General features: G+C 42.4%; 1 protein-coding gene across 1 annotated transcript in view; it reads right to left on the bottom strand.

Moving 5' to 3' along the window:
- The window catches only part of LOC134069460 (protein NLRC5-like), a 108,130-nt gene that overhangs the window by 64,820 nt on the left and 25,304 nt on the right, over positions 1–18,006 (bottom strand). The window contains exon 10 of the mRNA XM_062525423.1: positions 5,479–5,652. Within this exon, the coding sequence (XP_062381407.1) occupies positions 5,479–5,652 (174 nt within the window). The remainder of the gene's footprint in view (positions 1–5,478; positions 5,653–18,006) is intronic.

The following is an 18,006-nucleotide window of genomic DNA, read 5'->3' on the forward strand; positions in this document are numbered from 1 at the left end:
TGGAAGTGAAAACTTCGAGAACTCCGACCGAGAGTTTCCCGCGAGTAGGCTATAAAGCCTTCAGCTAGTCAGCAAGACCTAGCTGTTAACACGATGCGGCATGTCAATGACTTTGCGTGAGATAGCCTGCACGGCCACTTGCACTCATCCTCTCTCCGAACGTCGCTGAAGAAGTCTGTCCATCCATTAGGCTACAACTAGCCTGCACGCTGAGCTTTCTTTGTTGCCTGGAGTGGCATGAAAAAGCCGTTTTGGTTTTAGGCTTCAACGCACACTAGCAACGTTAACGAACTCTGACAACCAGGCATGGACTGGCCATAGGGCATACCGGGCAATGCCCGGTGGGCCGACGCATATTTGGGCCGAGGCTGTCAATTTAATAATAATAAAAACAATTATTAGGCTCATTTATATAGCGTACGGCCACAACGGTAGCGAATCGCGGCCCATTGGTTGACTGCCTTAATGGACATTGGGCTAGTCCAATGAAATCTCAGGGCCCTCCCTATCTCCCTCCCGGCCTCATCTCCCTCTTGACTGGAGTTCGACCGGAGTTTGAGACCGTCCGTATATGAAAATGTACGAAGACAAACCACAAAAGCGCAAGGGGGGCACAGAGAAGTTGCGAGATAAAAGGCTAAAGCCTACAAGTGGATGCAGCAAAAATGTGCTAAAATTACAGAAATGTTTGCCACCACAAGTTCAAACAGGGCCGTCGACATATAGCAGCAGTGCAGAAGCAGCACTGAGTGCAGGCTTCAGAGAGGCACATGCGAGTGTGCAACAGAGTTACACAGAGGAAGGAGTAGCTATTCAAATTGATTCGGAGGAGGAGAAAGAGATGAGAGACGTGACCCAGCAGGGACAGATTGAGGAGGAGGTCAGAATAGCTACTGTGAGGCAGGTAAGAAGGAGCCGAAATGTTGGCTGAACTTTTGGGCGCACAACGAACAATTAAAAGTTTGAAATCTGCGACTGCTTCTTACCCTTGCTTCTTTTAGATGTATTAACCTGCCTAGCCTACTATGTAGGATTCAGCACCCAGTTAAGCAAAACAAAGTTTTATAGTGTGAGCGCGTCTTTTTGTGTGGTTTCTGTGTAGCCTCAGCCCTCTCGCATGCATTTGAATTGCGATACCCATTATAAATAAACGAGTTGTCGGCTCGCCATCAACCTCGCCATCAACCTTCTGAAATCTTCAATCTACAGTCACGATTGGTCGAAATTGTTGTCAATCTTGACGCAGTACAACAAGCAAACTATCACATTTCTTTGCGACAAGCAGACACCCATACACACAGACATGCAGTCAGACGCATGGAATGAAACAGGAATGGTGATAGCCCATGGAATTAACAATGAAAATGTTTTGGGATGTGTAGCCTATACATCTTCACTAAATAGTATCAAGGTGAATTGTTGGCTAAAACTGTGCAAATGCTCAACATAAATTATAGCAGGTTTTATTTAGTGAAGCATTTAATAGCATGAGTTTTGCGCACAACCTCAACCTTGCTGGTTTAAAGGTCACTCTAGTGTGTGTGTGTGTGTGTGTGTGTGTGTGTGTGTGTGTGTGTGTGTGTGTGTGAGAGAGAGAGAGTATAATAATAATTAAAAAAATTTTAGCAAGGGTAGGCTACTCGCTTCCATGCAGGCTAGGCCTACTGCGGTTTACTTACATATTTTTTACAAACAAAACAGTGTGCACATATGTTTTATCGTGTAAATTATCATGGTGGGCCACTATGGCCAAAAATGCCCGGGCCGTTTTTTGGTCCCAGTCCAGCCCTGCTGACAACTGGGGCCTATTGCACAAAACTAGGATAAGGGATTAACCCGGGATATCTTGGTTATCCTGGCTCAATTTATCTGTGATCCAGTTGCACAAAAGCAGGATAGGGGGCAGCAGGATATGTTATGGTATAAGTTACCATGGCGATTTATTCTGTGGAGCTAGCCTGCTCCTGACCAGGCTCACAGCCAAGATAAATTGATTCTAATGGTAATTACATAATCTGATTGGTTCAGCTAGCTGTCTTTCAAATGAGACCTCCACGTGATTTTTTTTAAAGAGCTGTAGATTCCATTTATATATTATTTGCAACATGCATTTACTCGCAAAACACAGCAGAATGTCTGCCTAATACCATATGGATGTCATTTAAATTATGGTGGCCTTATAAGTAATAACATAGCCTACTCATTGTTTGCTTCTTTTTTGACAGATGTTTGATGAATAGGCTGCTGTAGTAGTTGATTGGAAGTGGAGGGGAGTGGAGGTGATTTGAACTAGGCTAATTCGGCTTTTAAGACAAATTAAGATACTTTTGCATCTTTGCGGTGGCAAAGCGCTTCCTTAATGACGTTGCGTGCCGAGACAAGGAAGCTCTCACACACGTGGGTGCATACGTAAATTTGCATTCAGTTGATCTGCCACACCTACTCCCGCTATGTAACAGAAATAATCATGATCCCCCTTCCAGAAAAGTAAAACTTTACCTCGTTGTTAGTCTATATCAAAAGCGGTTATTCACTTTGTGTGCAAGACGTTATTTTTCGCGTCTTTTTTATTCCAACCGTGAGTTATTTGGGGGAGAAACGAGAACGTGCACAAACGCGCATAACGGATAACTTACACCTGGCTTGATGAATCCGTGTCTGCTCATCCTGGATTGGTCTTTGTGCAACCAATTAAGCCGGTATGCTCTTGTTTTGGATTCAGTGATCGCAGCTCAGTAACTTATCCCGGATATCTTAATTCTGCTTTTGTGCAACGGGCCCCTGGTTGGGTATAGCCTACTCATTTTTTATTTATTTACTTAATAACTACCGGCTATAGTATAGGGTTTGGTATTTTATTTGAATGCAAAAGAAAACCATTGTTTATGCATGGTTTATTTACTGCTCAAAACCTGAAACTGAAAGTTAGCCTATTTTCCAATTGAAAACTATTAAAGATTGAGTGTAATGCATGTGTAAATAAGAGAAAATAGTGAATTTATTCATGCTTTCTTTTCCAGTCCAGTTTCATCTTATTTACTTAGAAAATAGTTGTGAATAACCTGGTAAAACTGAAGAAAATGCATAGTCATAACTTGAATGGATGGAATGAAAAATAAATGGATCATTGTGTAATTACTTGGAAAGAAGTTGTTAACAACGTGGGAATAATCCAGACTTTCTTTTCCAGTCCAGTGTCATCTTATTTACTTAGAAAATAGTTGTGAATAAATAACCTGGTAACACTGAAGAAAATGCATAGTCATAACTTGAATGGATGGAATGAAAAATAAATGGATCATTGTGTAATTACTTGGAAAGAAGTTGTTAACAACGTGGGAATAATCCAGACTTTCTTTTCCAGTCCAGTTTCATCTCATTTACTTAGAAAATATTTGTGAGTAACCTGGTAACATTTCAGAAAATACATGATGACAACTAGACTGGTAGTCTAGATTGGTCTAGATTGGTAGATTGGTAAAATCAATCTTTGTGTAATTAGAAAGAAGCTGTTAATAACATGGAAACAATTCATATTTTCTTTTCCAGTCCAGTTTCATCTTATTTACTCAGAAAATAGTTCAGTTTAACCTGGTAATATTGCAGAATATATACATGGTACTCTAGTTTGTTAAAAAGAAATGTCTTCGTATAATTACTTGGTAAGTGGTTGTTAGTAACATGGTAAAAATTCAGGCTTTCTTTTCCAGTCCAGTTTCATCTTATTTACCTGGAAATTAGTTCAGTTTAATCAGGTAATATTGCAAAAAATGCATGGCGGAAAATGCATGGTGACAATTGGGTGTGGACATCAATACAATGGAAACAACCATGTATTTACCAAGTACATTTTAATCAGTATGTACAATGACCCAGTAATAAGGAAGATGGACCCTGATGGAGTTGTTGTTATGAGGTAAGTACTGAATAAACCCATGCATGATAAATGGGTATAGGCCTATGTGCTGATGATGACAGCAAAATAAAAGGGAAATAAATAATGTAGTTTCTTAGAAACAACTTTGTTGTTTCCCAGTAAATACAGTTTTAAGCTAAGTTATTACCAGCCAAAGTAGCGCAATTACATGATAAGTAATTGAATGGTACTACTAGGTAACATGGCCATGATTTCTCTTTCTTTATGTGGTAATTGTGTAATAATTATCCTTACCTTTATTTTACAGAAGTAATTGACCCTTAATTCAGAATAGTTTCTTTATAATAGTTAAGACATTTCTATGTAATGGTTTTATATTTACTCTGTAGTTACCCTCATTTTTACCAGTATAGTTACCACATAATTACATGGTAGGTAACTGAATGGCTGAAATATTGAATGATATTACTAGGGAACATGGCCATAATTTCTTTCTTTTTATGTAGTAATTGTGTCATAATTATGTAAGGGATAATGTATAGAACGCCGGTCATTATCGGAAAATAATTCCCGACAGGATGAACTGAACCCCGACGCGCAGCGGAGGGGTTTTGCTTCGTCCTGAAGGGAATTATTTTCCGATAATGACCGGCGTTCTATACATTATCCCGCTTATTATACGGATACTTGCCAAAACGAGAAGAAACGTACCACAATGTGTCTTTAGCAATGACTTAGCTACCGTTTCGTGGCTTCCGCTAACAAAAGAAATAGTTCGCCACACAGATAGAACGTGACTGTTGCCATTGACAGCGGTAATTATTTTTTTCAGAGGTCCTCTATCAAGAAATAATGACCGGTAGAACGTTGGGAAATCCCATTCAAGTCAATGGGGCGTTCTACTTGCATTGTGAAGAGCCGTTATAATAATCTGTAGTAACCTGTACATTCTCAGAAGTAATTAAACATTAATTCAGAATAGTTTCTTTGTAATAGTCAAGACATTTATATGTAATTGTTTTATATTTACTCTGTAGTTACCCTCTTTTTACCTATATTAGTTACCGAATAATTACTTAATATTACCATGTTGTTACCTGGTAGATACCTAGTAATTAGGGGACTGTAAAAGGTAAAATTTCTTTTTTCACCATTAACAAGCTGCTTGTTAGCATTTACAAGCTGCATGTTTACTGTTAACAAATATGCTTGTAAGCACCTTTAAATGCTGCTTATTAACACTTAAAAGCTGTATGTTAACAGTTAGTTAATGTTATTAAAGGATAACAGTTCACTAACTGTTAGTAACTAATTGTTAACTGCAAATTGTGCACTGTTAATAGCTAAGCACATGTTATTCTAAAGCGTTACCGATTATTGTTAGTAAAGAATATAGGTTGCTAAATGGGCATTCTGTTATATATTTTTGTTCAGATTTGAAAGGAGTAGATTAAAGAGCTCAGATAGATTATACCTGTCTTATTATATTTTTTAACAAATTAATATGAATAACAGCTATCAAAAAACATCTCTTTCCAAGGAAGAATATCCTAACTCATTGATGATTTTCTAAATGATCTGATCGCCACTCCATAACTCACTCCAGTTTTTCCAGTTTACAGTCTTGTTTCTCCAGTAGGGCAGAGATGTGCTTCACTCCTGAGTCTCCTAGTTTATTCCCACTCAGATTCAGATCTATCAGGTGTGAGGGGTTTGATCTTAGAGCTGAAGTCAGAGCATCACAGCCGTCTTCTGTTATGCTGTTGTTATCAAGCCTGTAGATTAGGAGTTTATTTCAGGGTTTTGCTCTACAATCATTTGATTCAAAAGCACATACCTGGATTATGCCCCAGAGCCATAGGCACCAATTTATGTTTCTGTCGGTGGGCAAAACAATTACAAACCCAATACCAAAGGGCACTTATGTCTTGGATCTAGGACACTATGCACCCTGAAAAGTCCCCTTGGCCTTTGGAATTAAAATAGCCCCACATCATCACATCGCATGGTTTTATTTCAGTTAGCCTATTAGCTGGTTTGATTGTATTGAGCTCAATGAGAATGAATCCACCTAATAGGCTAACTGAAATCAAATTTTGCCAATACAGGTTGTGTAGCTTATTTTGGGAATTTAATTAAACGCAACAGTAGGCCTAAATGAACTACTGTAAATTCCATAGTCTAGGTTATCGTGGCATTGTGTGTTGTGCCATTTACTTTTTCCTTGGTCTTCCTAACTTACTCTACCATGATTTGGAGTTTGGTATCTGTTACATGTATCCAATGAGTGACACCCAGCGCTCAAAACAAAACGTTTCGGTATTCTCCTGATTACGTCAGTGGAATGGATTTAATGTGAACGTGAACATAAAAAGACGCAGAGTGGCTACATGCTACAGTGCACGTTTTGCTGCGTGCCTTTTAAAAGCAGGTGTAGCCTAATCCCAATCATGGTTAAATCCATCAATAAGACAACAGGTCAGTAGGGTACCAGTTTTGTTTCATAGCAAGCTTCCAGGCCTACTGTATGTCAAAAGCAGGTTCGGATGAAGCTGGGAGGAACAAACACACGGTTTCCACAACGTGGTAATCAACCATAATAATAATGATATTTGGAATGAGCGCGGTAATTATTATTGTCAACATTTGTATCATGGTTTACCATTACACCGGTAATCGTTACATCCCTAATGTCAACAAAATGAAAAGATAATTTTAAAACTAGCTTCATCCATTGTTTTTTTTTCGTTTTTTTTGTTAAGTATGCAAATTAGTGCATATTTAATTATATCGTGCCTAATTTACATATTCAAACATTAAACAATAAATTACAGAAAACATTTTTTTTTCATATTCAAGTAATAATCAACTGGGGAAATTTCATAGTGATAGCCTATCTGTTTTTTTACCCTATTCACCTGTAGTGTCTCCAGGAGTTAAGGTGGAGGTGCAGCGTCCTTTTTGGTGGTGGGATACCCCCTGTCTTTGTGTGCCGTGTCTTAACTTGTGATAATACTTTGTCATGTGTGTGTGAGTGATCATGCACGTGAGAGTTGGTGACCCTCTGGAGGTTTGCTGGCCTCACTGGTAAGTCTAATGTTTGCTAATCCATGTGCGTGTTAAGTATACAGTATGTTCCCAGCTAGCACGCACACGTTGAATCAACGCTGAATCAACGATATAGCTGCCGTTGATGCGACGTTGTTTACTGACGTTGATTCAACGACATTTTGGCCGGTGAAACCACATTGTTTTGGCGTTGACATTTTCCTGTTCATTTCTAATGAAAGCGAGTATCACACACACAAGAAAAGCGAGTGACACAATATTGCACTAAGTCTAGCCTGCATATTCGCGGGAAATCTAGCACACATGTTCGTTATTAGGCTACTGTATATTATTTTCATACATATGTAAACATACTTTCATACTTACGAGCCAGACTTTGTGAACATCCGGGGCTTAGCCCTGCGGGGGGCCTGGAGGTTTGGGGGTTTTCCCCCCCAAAAAATGTTGGATTTCTTAGATGCAATTTCTTGCATTCTAGTCCACTTTAGGGTAGACATCGCAAATCCTAAACGCCTTCTGATTCATATTCTACATTCTCAGTTGCATGGCCTGCACAAGACAATACTATGAGCCAGTCTGTTTAAGGGTATTTTCACTACCTCTAGTTAGAAGCATTTATCTTGGTCATCGTAAGTGCCATTCACACATGCTACATATTGTTTTGTTTTTTCTTAGCACAGTCTAGGCTACCCAGATCTGCCACAATATCATGTATAAATACTTGCATTGATTTGATTTAGATTTTTAAATAAAAAAATTCAAAAAGCATATCATACAAATTCTTACATTTTGACGTATAGCTCACCACAGCAAGCTGACAGCTCAACATGACTTCATGGTTGTGAAATCCCTGCCCTGAAAATGGCAAGAGCCATGGTGGAGGGATACTTTGGTGCTGAGCAATTTACAGAAATGTGGTGTGTGCCTTCCAGAAATAAATAGTCATTTTTATTTAGTGATGAAAAAAAGTGATGACTTTTTGACACTTTGACAATTTTTGACAACACTTTTTGACAATTTTTTTATTTAAAAATCTAAATCAAATCAATGCAAGTATTTGGCTATGGCTATGGTCTGCTAAATAACCATAGCCATAGCCAAATACTTGCATTGATTTGATTTAGATTTTTAAATAAAAAAATTCAAAAAGCATATCATACAAATTCTTACATTTTGACGTATAGCTCACCACAGCAAGCTGACAGCTCAACATGACTTCATGGTTGTGAAATCCCTGCCCTGAAAATGGCAAGAGCCATGGTGGAGGGATACTTTGGTGCTGAGCAATTTACAGAAATGTGGTGTGTGCCTTCCAGAAATAAATAGTCATTTTTATTTAGTGATGAAAAAAAGTGATGACTTTTTGACACTTTTTGCGCTCCATATTTGTGACATGAGCTGATCTGACCTGACTTGTTTGCGTGGTAGGACACATGACGTGCACACATGATGATTCTCTATAATAATATGTTACTGCATTGCAATGAACAAAGTAAAGGCAAAAAAGTGTTTATTTGTCAAACAAATTTGGATGCAATATGAGTCTTGAATTGGATACCATTAACACTAGAAGCGCCAAGCGCCGGTCATTTGACCGCTGACGCGTATTACTAGAAGCGCCGTGTAGGTTTGACCTAGATATACCTAGAACTGCCGGGCTGCGGTCATTTGACCGCAGTGATTACAAAAAAAAAAAAATCTTTTCACTCGATTAAATTCCAGGACCCTACGTTCACGACTTTTCCTAAATACGCGTGTTTTGTCACCCAGAATTTTTACATGATCAAAAGCACACCGGTACAAGCTAGTTTAGAGCTATTTTGCGCTCACTTATGTGACAACACTATGTTGTCTCGCGTTCGGCCATGTTTGTCCAGGCTGCTATTGTCGTGTCTTTACGACTACATAATAATAAATAAATTACTCTCACACAGAGCTGAAGTTCACTCGTGTTCACTCAGTTTACTTTCAATGTAGAACATGAATATCACTGCGCATGCCGAACCACCAATAGGGAAAACAATGCACATGGGGAGTGATTACACCATAAGAAATAGATCCAAATAGATCCTTTTTAAAACACTACACTCCTCCCCTTTTAGATTTGTACTACACATTTAACATATAGTAACATACTTAGTTTTGTGACACATTTCAACATTTCAACACAACAAATATCAAAACAGTCTGCCGTGCAGATCAATATCAGTGCATCAACAATTTAAATTTCTTTTCTAAACAGTACAGTCCATAACTTTGTTATAGCCACTTGTAACTAAGACAATTCATTATAATTCCAGTCTCTTAGGTGGCTCCCTGATTCTGTCAGGGTAACGTCTTGGAATCTGTGGAGTGCTTTCTTCAGGAGGCACATTTCCTTTTGTAGGTGTCGCAGTACTAGGATTGTCATGATCAGGTGTGGGAGATGGGTTTGACGAACACACCGTATCGGGGTTGTTGGATGCAGGCTGCTCAGTGGTGTTGTTTGGCTGAGCGTTCAATAGCTGATCAACATGACGTCTCCATGTATGTTCTCCAATGTCCACCTCGTACATCAGTGGTCCATTCTTCGTGACTATCCGCCCAGGTGTCCACTTGTTTTCACGATAATCCCGTGCCAAAACTTGCTGTCCAACATCAAAACTCCTTGCACACTCACTTGACATTGTTTTCAACTGTTTATTCTGCACTTCCCTCCGTAAGTTGGGTTTCATGAGGTCAATGCGAGATCTCAGGTGTCTGTTCATAAAGAGGATTGCCGGAGTTCGATTCGTTGTTGCATGAACAGAGTTCCGATACACAAAAAGGAAGTTATCCACTTTATGCTGAAGAGAGATGTTCTCCTTTTCCATTGCTTTAATGGACTTCTTGAATGTTTGGACGAACCGTTCTGCTAACCCGTTCGTTGCTGGATGGTGTGGCGCTGACTTGAAGTGTTTAATGCCATTCTTCTTCATAAAAATTCTGAACTCATCTGAAGTATACTGCGGGCCATTATCACTGACAATTTGTTCAGGGAGACCATTTCTGGAAAAGATGGTCCTTAGTACAGCAATAGTCTTTTCTGAGGTTGTAGATTTCATTGGTATGACCTCTGGCCATTTTGAGTGGGCGTCCACAGCAATGAGGAACATGGAGTTCATGAATGGCCCAGCGAAGTCGATATGCACTCTCTGCCAGGGTGCAGATGGCCACTCCCATGGGTGTAAAGGTGCCTGCGGGGGTGCATTTTGAATGTTGTGGCATCCTGAACAGGTTTTGGTGATATCTTCAATTTGTCTATCAATCCCTGGCCACCATACGTAACTACGGGCGAGACTTTTCATTTTAACTGTACCCAGGTGACCTTCGTGTAGGTTCTCCAACACTCTAGTGCGAAGCTTTGAAGGCACCACCACACGTGATCCACACATCAGAGTTCCCTGGCAAACGGAGAGTTGATCACGTCTCACAGAAAACTCATGAAACATGGCATTTCCGTGGGCTGGCCATCCTTGCACCGTGATGTCATACACTTTTGACAGCGTTGGATCATTCCGAGTTTCTCTCTGAATTTCAGCATTCGTTACTGGTAGCTGGTCCACCAGTGCTGTATGGAACACTTCTGCTGGATCTCGAGATGTTGCCCTTTCTTCCTCAGTTGTCTGTAGCGGGAGGCGTGACAAACCATCAGCATTACAGTGTTGCTTGGTCCCCTTGAACTCAATGTCATAGGAGTGAGCTCCCAAAAACAGTGCCCACCGTTGTAGTCGGGTGGCTGACATCACAGGGATTCCTTTCCTGGGGTTGAAGATAGATACCAGGGGCTGGTGGTCTGTCACTAATGTGAACCGCTGGCCATAAAGGTAGTGGTGGAACTTCTTTATGCCCCACACAAGGCTGAGGGCCTCTCTGTCAATCTGTGCATAGTTGCGTTCAGCGCTCGTCAGAGACCTTGAAGCGAATGCAATTGGACGCTCAGATCCATCATCCATACTGTGTGACAATACGGCACCAATGCCATACGGGGATGCATCGCATGCAAGGCGGATGGGGCGTGATGGATCATAATGGGTAAGTAGTGCATCAGAGGTGATCAGCCTTTTTGTTTCTTGGAATGCTTTCTCACATCTTTCTGACCATTCCCATTTGATTCCTATCTGCAGCAGTGTGTTCAGTGGATGCAGCACTGAAGCCAGATTTGGAAGAAACTTGTGGTAATAGTTTACTAGGCCCAGATACGATCTAAGCTGTGACACGTTTTCTGGTCTAGGGGCTTTCAGTACTGCTTCGACTTTCTCTTGAGATTTGTGTAAGCCAAGTTTGTCAATGATGTGGCCACAATATGATATTTCACTCTTGAAAAACTCACATTTCTCTCTCTTTGCTCGCAGGCCATACTCACTAAGCCTTGTGAGCACCTTGCTGAGGTTTTCAAGATGTTCTTTGTCATTCTTTCCTGTCACAATAATATCATCAAGATAACACTGTGTTCTCGGTATATCTTGAAGCACTTGATCCATTGCTCTTTGCCAAATTGCTGGTGCTGATGCGACGCCAAACACAAGCCGATTATACTGGTACAGTCCTTTATGCGTGTTGATAGTTAACAACTTCCTACTTGATTCCTCCACCTCCATTTGGAGATAGGCTTGTGACAAATCAATTTTTGAAAACTTCTCCCCTCCAGCTAACACTAGAAGCGCCAAGCGCCGGTCATTTGACCGCTGACGTGTATTCCTAGAAGCGCCGTGTGGGTTTGACCTAGATATACCTAGAACTGCCGGGCTGCGGTCATTTGACCGCAGCGATTACAAAAAAAAATAAATCTTTTCACTCGATTAAATTCCAGGACCCTACGTTCACGACTTTTCCTAAATACGCGTGTTTTGTCACCCAGAATTTTTACATGATCGAAAGCACACCGGTACAAGCTAGTTTAGAGCTATTTTGCGCTCATTATGTGACAACACTATGTTGTCTCGCGTTCGGCCATGTTTGTCCAGGCTGCTATTCTCTTTTCTCACAGCAGATGTCGCAAGGGTTTCCTGACAGTCGGGCATGAGAATAATATTTTACCATAAAACATATAGTTTATATATGTGCAATATGTATTATATGTGATTTATTTTAATAACTATTTTTCATTTACATGGCATAGTCTATGGAGGCGATTTACAGTGGTAAAATGCGAGTTTGTTTTGAAAATGTTGCGACGTTCTATTAGGCAGACCTACATGTGTAAAACATATTTTCAGCTGAAATTCGTCCGTCGTAGCCTATTTATGTACGTAGGGCGCGTATGCCTACGTACATTCATAGTTGTATATCTTATCTTGTATTTGTATGGAGTGAGATAGCTGTCAATATATTCGTGTCATAGATTTGATGCAGGTTCGTATTTGTCTGTAGTCGTGCATAAAATAAATATTTGTGAGTTCTCAAATGAGTCCAGTCGTGCATAAAATATATTGTGTGTATTTTATCCATCAGAATACGGATGGGAAAAAAAACGAATTCAAAAATTACAAGTAGGCTACGAAATCAAACTTTACAGGCTTTCATTTCTGAGTAGCCTACGACTTCGCACAAATGACTGAACTGTCAAAATACGTAATCGCCACACAACCACTCTCATTGTCGTTGGTGGATGTAAAGAGCAACACACGGCCCTCATTTATACTCCAGATTTTGCTGAGAGCAAAACTGAGACATTACTTGTTTGCTGGAATTACTTAGTTACATCACGTGGTTAATAGAGCGGCAAGTGGCGCAGCGGTAACTTCCCTGACTGCGACGCAGAAGACCCGTGTTCACATCCTGGCAGGAACGGGATATTGTAGTTCATTGACTGAATTCACTGACCGATTTTGAACGTCGACGAATAATTTTTTTTTGTTAATGTTTTTTAACAACTCTCTGAAATTTGTTTACCATTAACGAAAAATAATTTCGCCAGCCAATAATTTTCTAAGCCAAATTGAGCCGCCATCTGACAAACTTTGGCTAAGCCAGTTAGACTTTTTGCATCTAAAAATAATTATAGCAGAGACACACGCGAAAAATAAACGCGAGCCTAACGATTCCCACTGGATACACCATATCAGTATTGTGCTCGTTGCTACGATAGGCTACACAGGACTCAGTTGCATGTTCTGTAGACATGAAGTGGCAACTAAAGCCATCATCAGCCATGAAAACTTCAGCCAGCCGTTATTCTCAAAGCAAATGGCTTCGGGGTCTATAGGCTACATAACACACATCGCAAACATAGCCTATTTGAAACCGATCATTCCCCCTCCCCCATACACGTCTAACCAGTTCATGGAGGGGGGTGGGGGTCGTTTTGCTACGTGTGGACATGATTTTAGGCTACAGACATCACTGTGGCATTGGCAAATGCCTCCCCACCCCCACTGCATGGCTGTAGGCTGGCTGTTTGTTGTTTACATGCAACTCGTGGAAGAATGCGCAATCATGTTTCATCGTAGGCCTATATGCGCGTTTTAGAATGTTCGAATTCGCCAGCGTGCGTGTACGCCTAGTTGTGTGAATAGAAAAGAACAGAATATACTTTATTGATGCCTTGCTCAAAAGTACTTCTGCCATAGTCTACACAGGTCGGGGATCGAACCAGCAACTCTTGGGAGTAAGGACGGAAGCTCTAACCAGTGGGCCACGGCTTTGTCCCTTCATGACGTTAATCTGTGTCTTAACCATAATCACGAATTCACATAGAAGTTAGCTTAAATTGTAGAAACAATAGACCTATAGCTGTTTTTCAGCAGACATCGAAACATAGCCTACACATTCGCAAAACGGAGAATATATTTTTCACTCATCATTTTTAATTAGCCTAGGCTACTTTTCTCGCGCCTATGCCTGCTCAGCATTTCTGCTCTCTCTATCTCCCTCCCTCCGAGGTAGACCCTAGATGCTTCTCCCTAAATGAATGAACATTGTCTTAGAAAGTAGCCGCGGTAGCCTGTAAAATGCGGCATGAAATCCTGGCTACTGTGTAATTGAAACCAGACTAGGTTAGGCTCTTTGTTCGGTCCGGTCATTTTCGGCGGCGCGAACATACCTATTAAATGAATAGAAGTGTATTTGGGGAGTGAATTAGAACTAGCCACCCATTCATTTTAGAGCTTAGATTATCTGCCCAAACCCGAACTGCGGGTTACGGATCTCGAGATCCAACAACACCGGTGTTGGGTCGACATTTTTCATCCTTCCCCTCCCGTCGGGTCAGGCTCCTAATCACAGAACGCGTATGCCTCCGTTTTAAAATAGCCAAGATTTCTAAGTAGGTTTGTTCAAGAACTCCTCCAGAGTTTTTTCCTCAAACAACACAAATCAACACAAATAAATGAACAGATAACTCAAACGTGCTGTAGGCCTATGTCATAATGAAACAACCACAGACAACACAGTCTGACAAATGTATTCAAACGATTTGATTCGTGCACGAAGCGCCATCTAGCTGTCATTATGTGTAAGTAACAGCCTCCCAGTCTAAGGACTCAGCGGTCTTTTGACCGCCTCGCCGCGCTTTAAGTAGTTCACAACAGCACGGCGCTTCTGGTAGGTCGTCAAAGCGGTCAAATGACCGGGGCGCGGCGCTTCTAGGTATAAGTGGGTCAGAGGGGCGCGGCGCTTCTAGTGCTAATGAGGAGAAAATGTCTTCAATTCGTGGCAGGGGATACTGCACAGTACGCAGCACCGGGTTAACGCTCACTTTGAAATCGCCGCATATGCGAACACCTCCACTTTTCCCTTTCTTGATAACTGGAATGATTGGTGTTCTGCCTTCCTTAAGAATGCATTTATTCCTTTGTATATGCTGCCACCTTGTGGCGTTACTAGGCAATTGTCTAGTAGTTAAGTAGACTACTTCCTGTCTTTGCATGTTAGTCTAAAAAGAGTTTAATCAGATTTCAATTTAATGTCGCTTATAGAGCGCCAATACATTACACATGTCTCAAGGCGCTTTACAGAGTGTTAGACATTCAAAGAGAGCCCATGAGTGACAGGGGCAAGGAAAAACTCCCTAGAATTGGAGATACATATAGGAAGAAACCTCAGACAGACCCACGACTCAAGGGCCCAACCCATCTGCCTTGGGTCAGTTACAGTACAGTCATTTGTAGTTTGAAAGTTACAATGACAATGAAAGTTCAAATAGTCCAGTGTAGGGAATAAATTGTCCATTAGTAATCCATTAGTTATTTCGGAAGGTGATGGGTCGCTGGGATCCGAGGGCCAAAGATTCGGGCAGGGAACCCCAGCAGGCGATGTTAGGGCAGTCATAGGGATGGCGAAGGCAATGGCGATGGTAGGGCATTGATGAACACGTTTTCCTGGCGATTTCCTCACATGAGAATATTTACGTTTGAGCCCCGGACAATATTTGTCTGTAACACATTAGATAAGTATTACTTGTGGGGTGTCTTGCTTTTGTAACTTTGTAATTTGGACATGTTTTGTCCGCTTACTTCAGTTTAAGTTTGCTAGTTCTCGTCGGTCACGAGTGATTGCTATTTGCTAGCAAACGGTGTGTTAGCTGCTTAGCCTATATGCCTTTCATATGTAACGTGAAATTCATGTACATTTTCTTCTGTATTGTTTTACAGTTTTACAAAAATCACTAAAGATATCTAAACCAAAGTCAAGCCTTGGATTTATTTGAAGCTTTAGAGAACTGTTAACTAGCTGTCTAGTCCTGCCTGCAAGAGAAGACGCAGTACGAGGGCAGCATAGTAAAAAGACAACAGCGCAGCAAGTTCAAACTTTAGAAGTTAGCCCACGAGGATGTCGCTACACGTGGATAGATTGGAGGTGGATGCCGCTGAACAGGCGCAGGGCGCGGCACTCCTAGAACTTCCCGAAGCCCACCATGAGGCAACCGAGACACAAGAGCCTTTTAGAACACCAGACTCCCGGTCACAGATATCCAAAAGGTCCGGTGTATCATCAACATCATCAGCGGCTGCCAGAGCACGTGCCCAGTCAATGGCAGCACAAGCACAGGTGACTTTCGCTGAAAGAGAAGCAAGCGTGATGAGGCGGAAAGCTGACCTTGAAGCCAGTCTCCACGTTCTCATGAGCCAGAGGGTGGCCGCTGCCGCAGAGGCAGCAGCTGCAGCATACGAGAACGAGGAGATTGAAAGCGGGGAGAAGCGCTACGAGCCATACGTCCCAAGCAAGCCTTTCAGTGCCTATGAACGTACAGGCAACTACATCCAGCAGCACTCAGAGATGTTCGGCAGAGAACCACCGCCGCCAACACACGTGCAGCCGGATGCCTACAAACCACTGTCACCAACGCGCATGCAGCTGGATGCCTACAGACAGCCAACACACGCGCCGCTGGATGCCTACAGACAGCCAACACACGCGCCGCTGGATGCCTACAGACAGCCAACACACGCGCCGCTGGATGCCTACAGACAACCAACACACGCGCCACTGGATGCCTACAGACAACCAACACACGCGCCGCTGGATGCCTACAGACCACCATCACCAAAACATGTGCCGCTGGAAGCTCACAGACCACCGCCACCACCACATGTGCCGCTGGATGTCTATAGGCAACCCCATCAACACACTGGAACAGCTGCTCACATGAACCCAAAGCTGAGAGTCAACAACATAAAGAAAGAACAGCTATGTGAACCATCTCCATTCAAGCCTTGCCCACAGCTACCTCTCCCTTCTCCCAGTCTGAACAAGGGACACTCCACTGAGCCACAGCCAGCTCAAGACCTGGCCAGGTATCTCATACGCCGAGAACTGGTGAGCTCCGGCCTCCTACAGTTCGATGACCGTCCTGAACACTTCTGGGCATGGAAAGCATCCTTTTTGAGTGCCACCAAGGACTTGAATCTGACACCCAGGGAAGAACTGGACCTCCTGGTAAAGTGGCTAGGTGCAGACTCAGCAGAACAAGCACGTAGAATCCGTTCAGTACACGTGCTTAATCCTGCTGCAGGCCTCCGCATGGTGTGGCAACGTGTGGAAGAATGCTATGGGACACCAGAGGCCGTAGAACAAGCGCTCTTTAAAAAGATAGAGGAGTTTCCCAAGCTGACCAACAAAGACAATGCTAAACTCAGGGAACTCGGTGATATCCTCCTTGAACTGGAATGTGCCAAAGAAGAAGGATACCTATCGGACCTTTCCTGTCTTGATACAGCCCGCGGAGTGAATCCGATCGCAGAAAAGCTACCCTACAACCTACAAGAGAGGTGGATAAGTATGGGGTCCAAGTTCAAAGAAGAACACGGAGTAGCTTTCCCTCCATTCTCTCTCTTCTCCCAGTTCGTCCGGCGACAGGCCAAAGTGAGGAATGACCCAAGCTTCGCCATCGCCACTTCAAACAGCAATGTGCCACACAAAGCGGAGAAAGCCGTGAAGCACAGCCACAAAGTCCCAGTAAGTGTGCACAAGACCGAAGTCACACCCAAGAACACTGATGGCGACACCAGCTCTGTGGAGAAGAAAACGAGTGAACCAGACCGTGAGTGCCCAATACACAGGAAGCCTCACCCACTCAAAAAGTGTAGGAGCTTTAGATCCAAACCTATTGAAGAACGTAAAGCTTACCTGAAAGATAACCGCATCTGCTTTAAGTGCTGTGGGTCAACTCGGCATATGGAGAAAGACTGCAAAGCATCAGTCAAATGTGACGAGTGCAACAGTGATCGACATATCACGGCTCTACACCCAGGCCCTCCTACATCCAGCGAGAGAGCTCACACGGAGAAGGAGGAAAGCGGGGAGCCACATGAAGACACACCCACAGTCACATCCAAGTGCATGGAGATATGCGGCAATGCAGACAGCCCACGCTCATGTGCCAAGATCTGTCTTATTAATGTTTATCCTGCTGGGAGAAGAGACAAAGCCGTCAAGATGTATGCAGTGCTGGATGAGCAGAGTAACAAGTCACTCGCGAAGACCGAGTTCTTCAACCTGTTTGGCATCCAAGCCAGTCCAGCCCCCTACACATTGAAGACCTGGGGCCCGTTGCACAAAAGCAGAATTAAGACATCCGGGATAAGTTACTGAGCCGCGAT

Source organism: Sardina pilchardus, chromosome 21 (genome assembly GCF_963854185.1).
Source record: "Sardina pilchardus chromosome 21, fSarPil1.1, whole genome shotgun sequence".
Classification (NCBI taxonomy): domain Eukaryota; kingdom Metazoa; phylum Chordata; class Actinopteri; order Clupeiformes; family Clupeidae; genus Sardina; species Sardina pilchardus.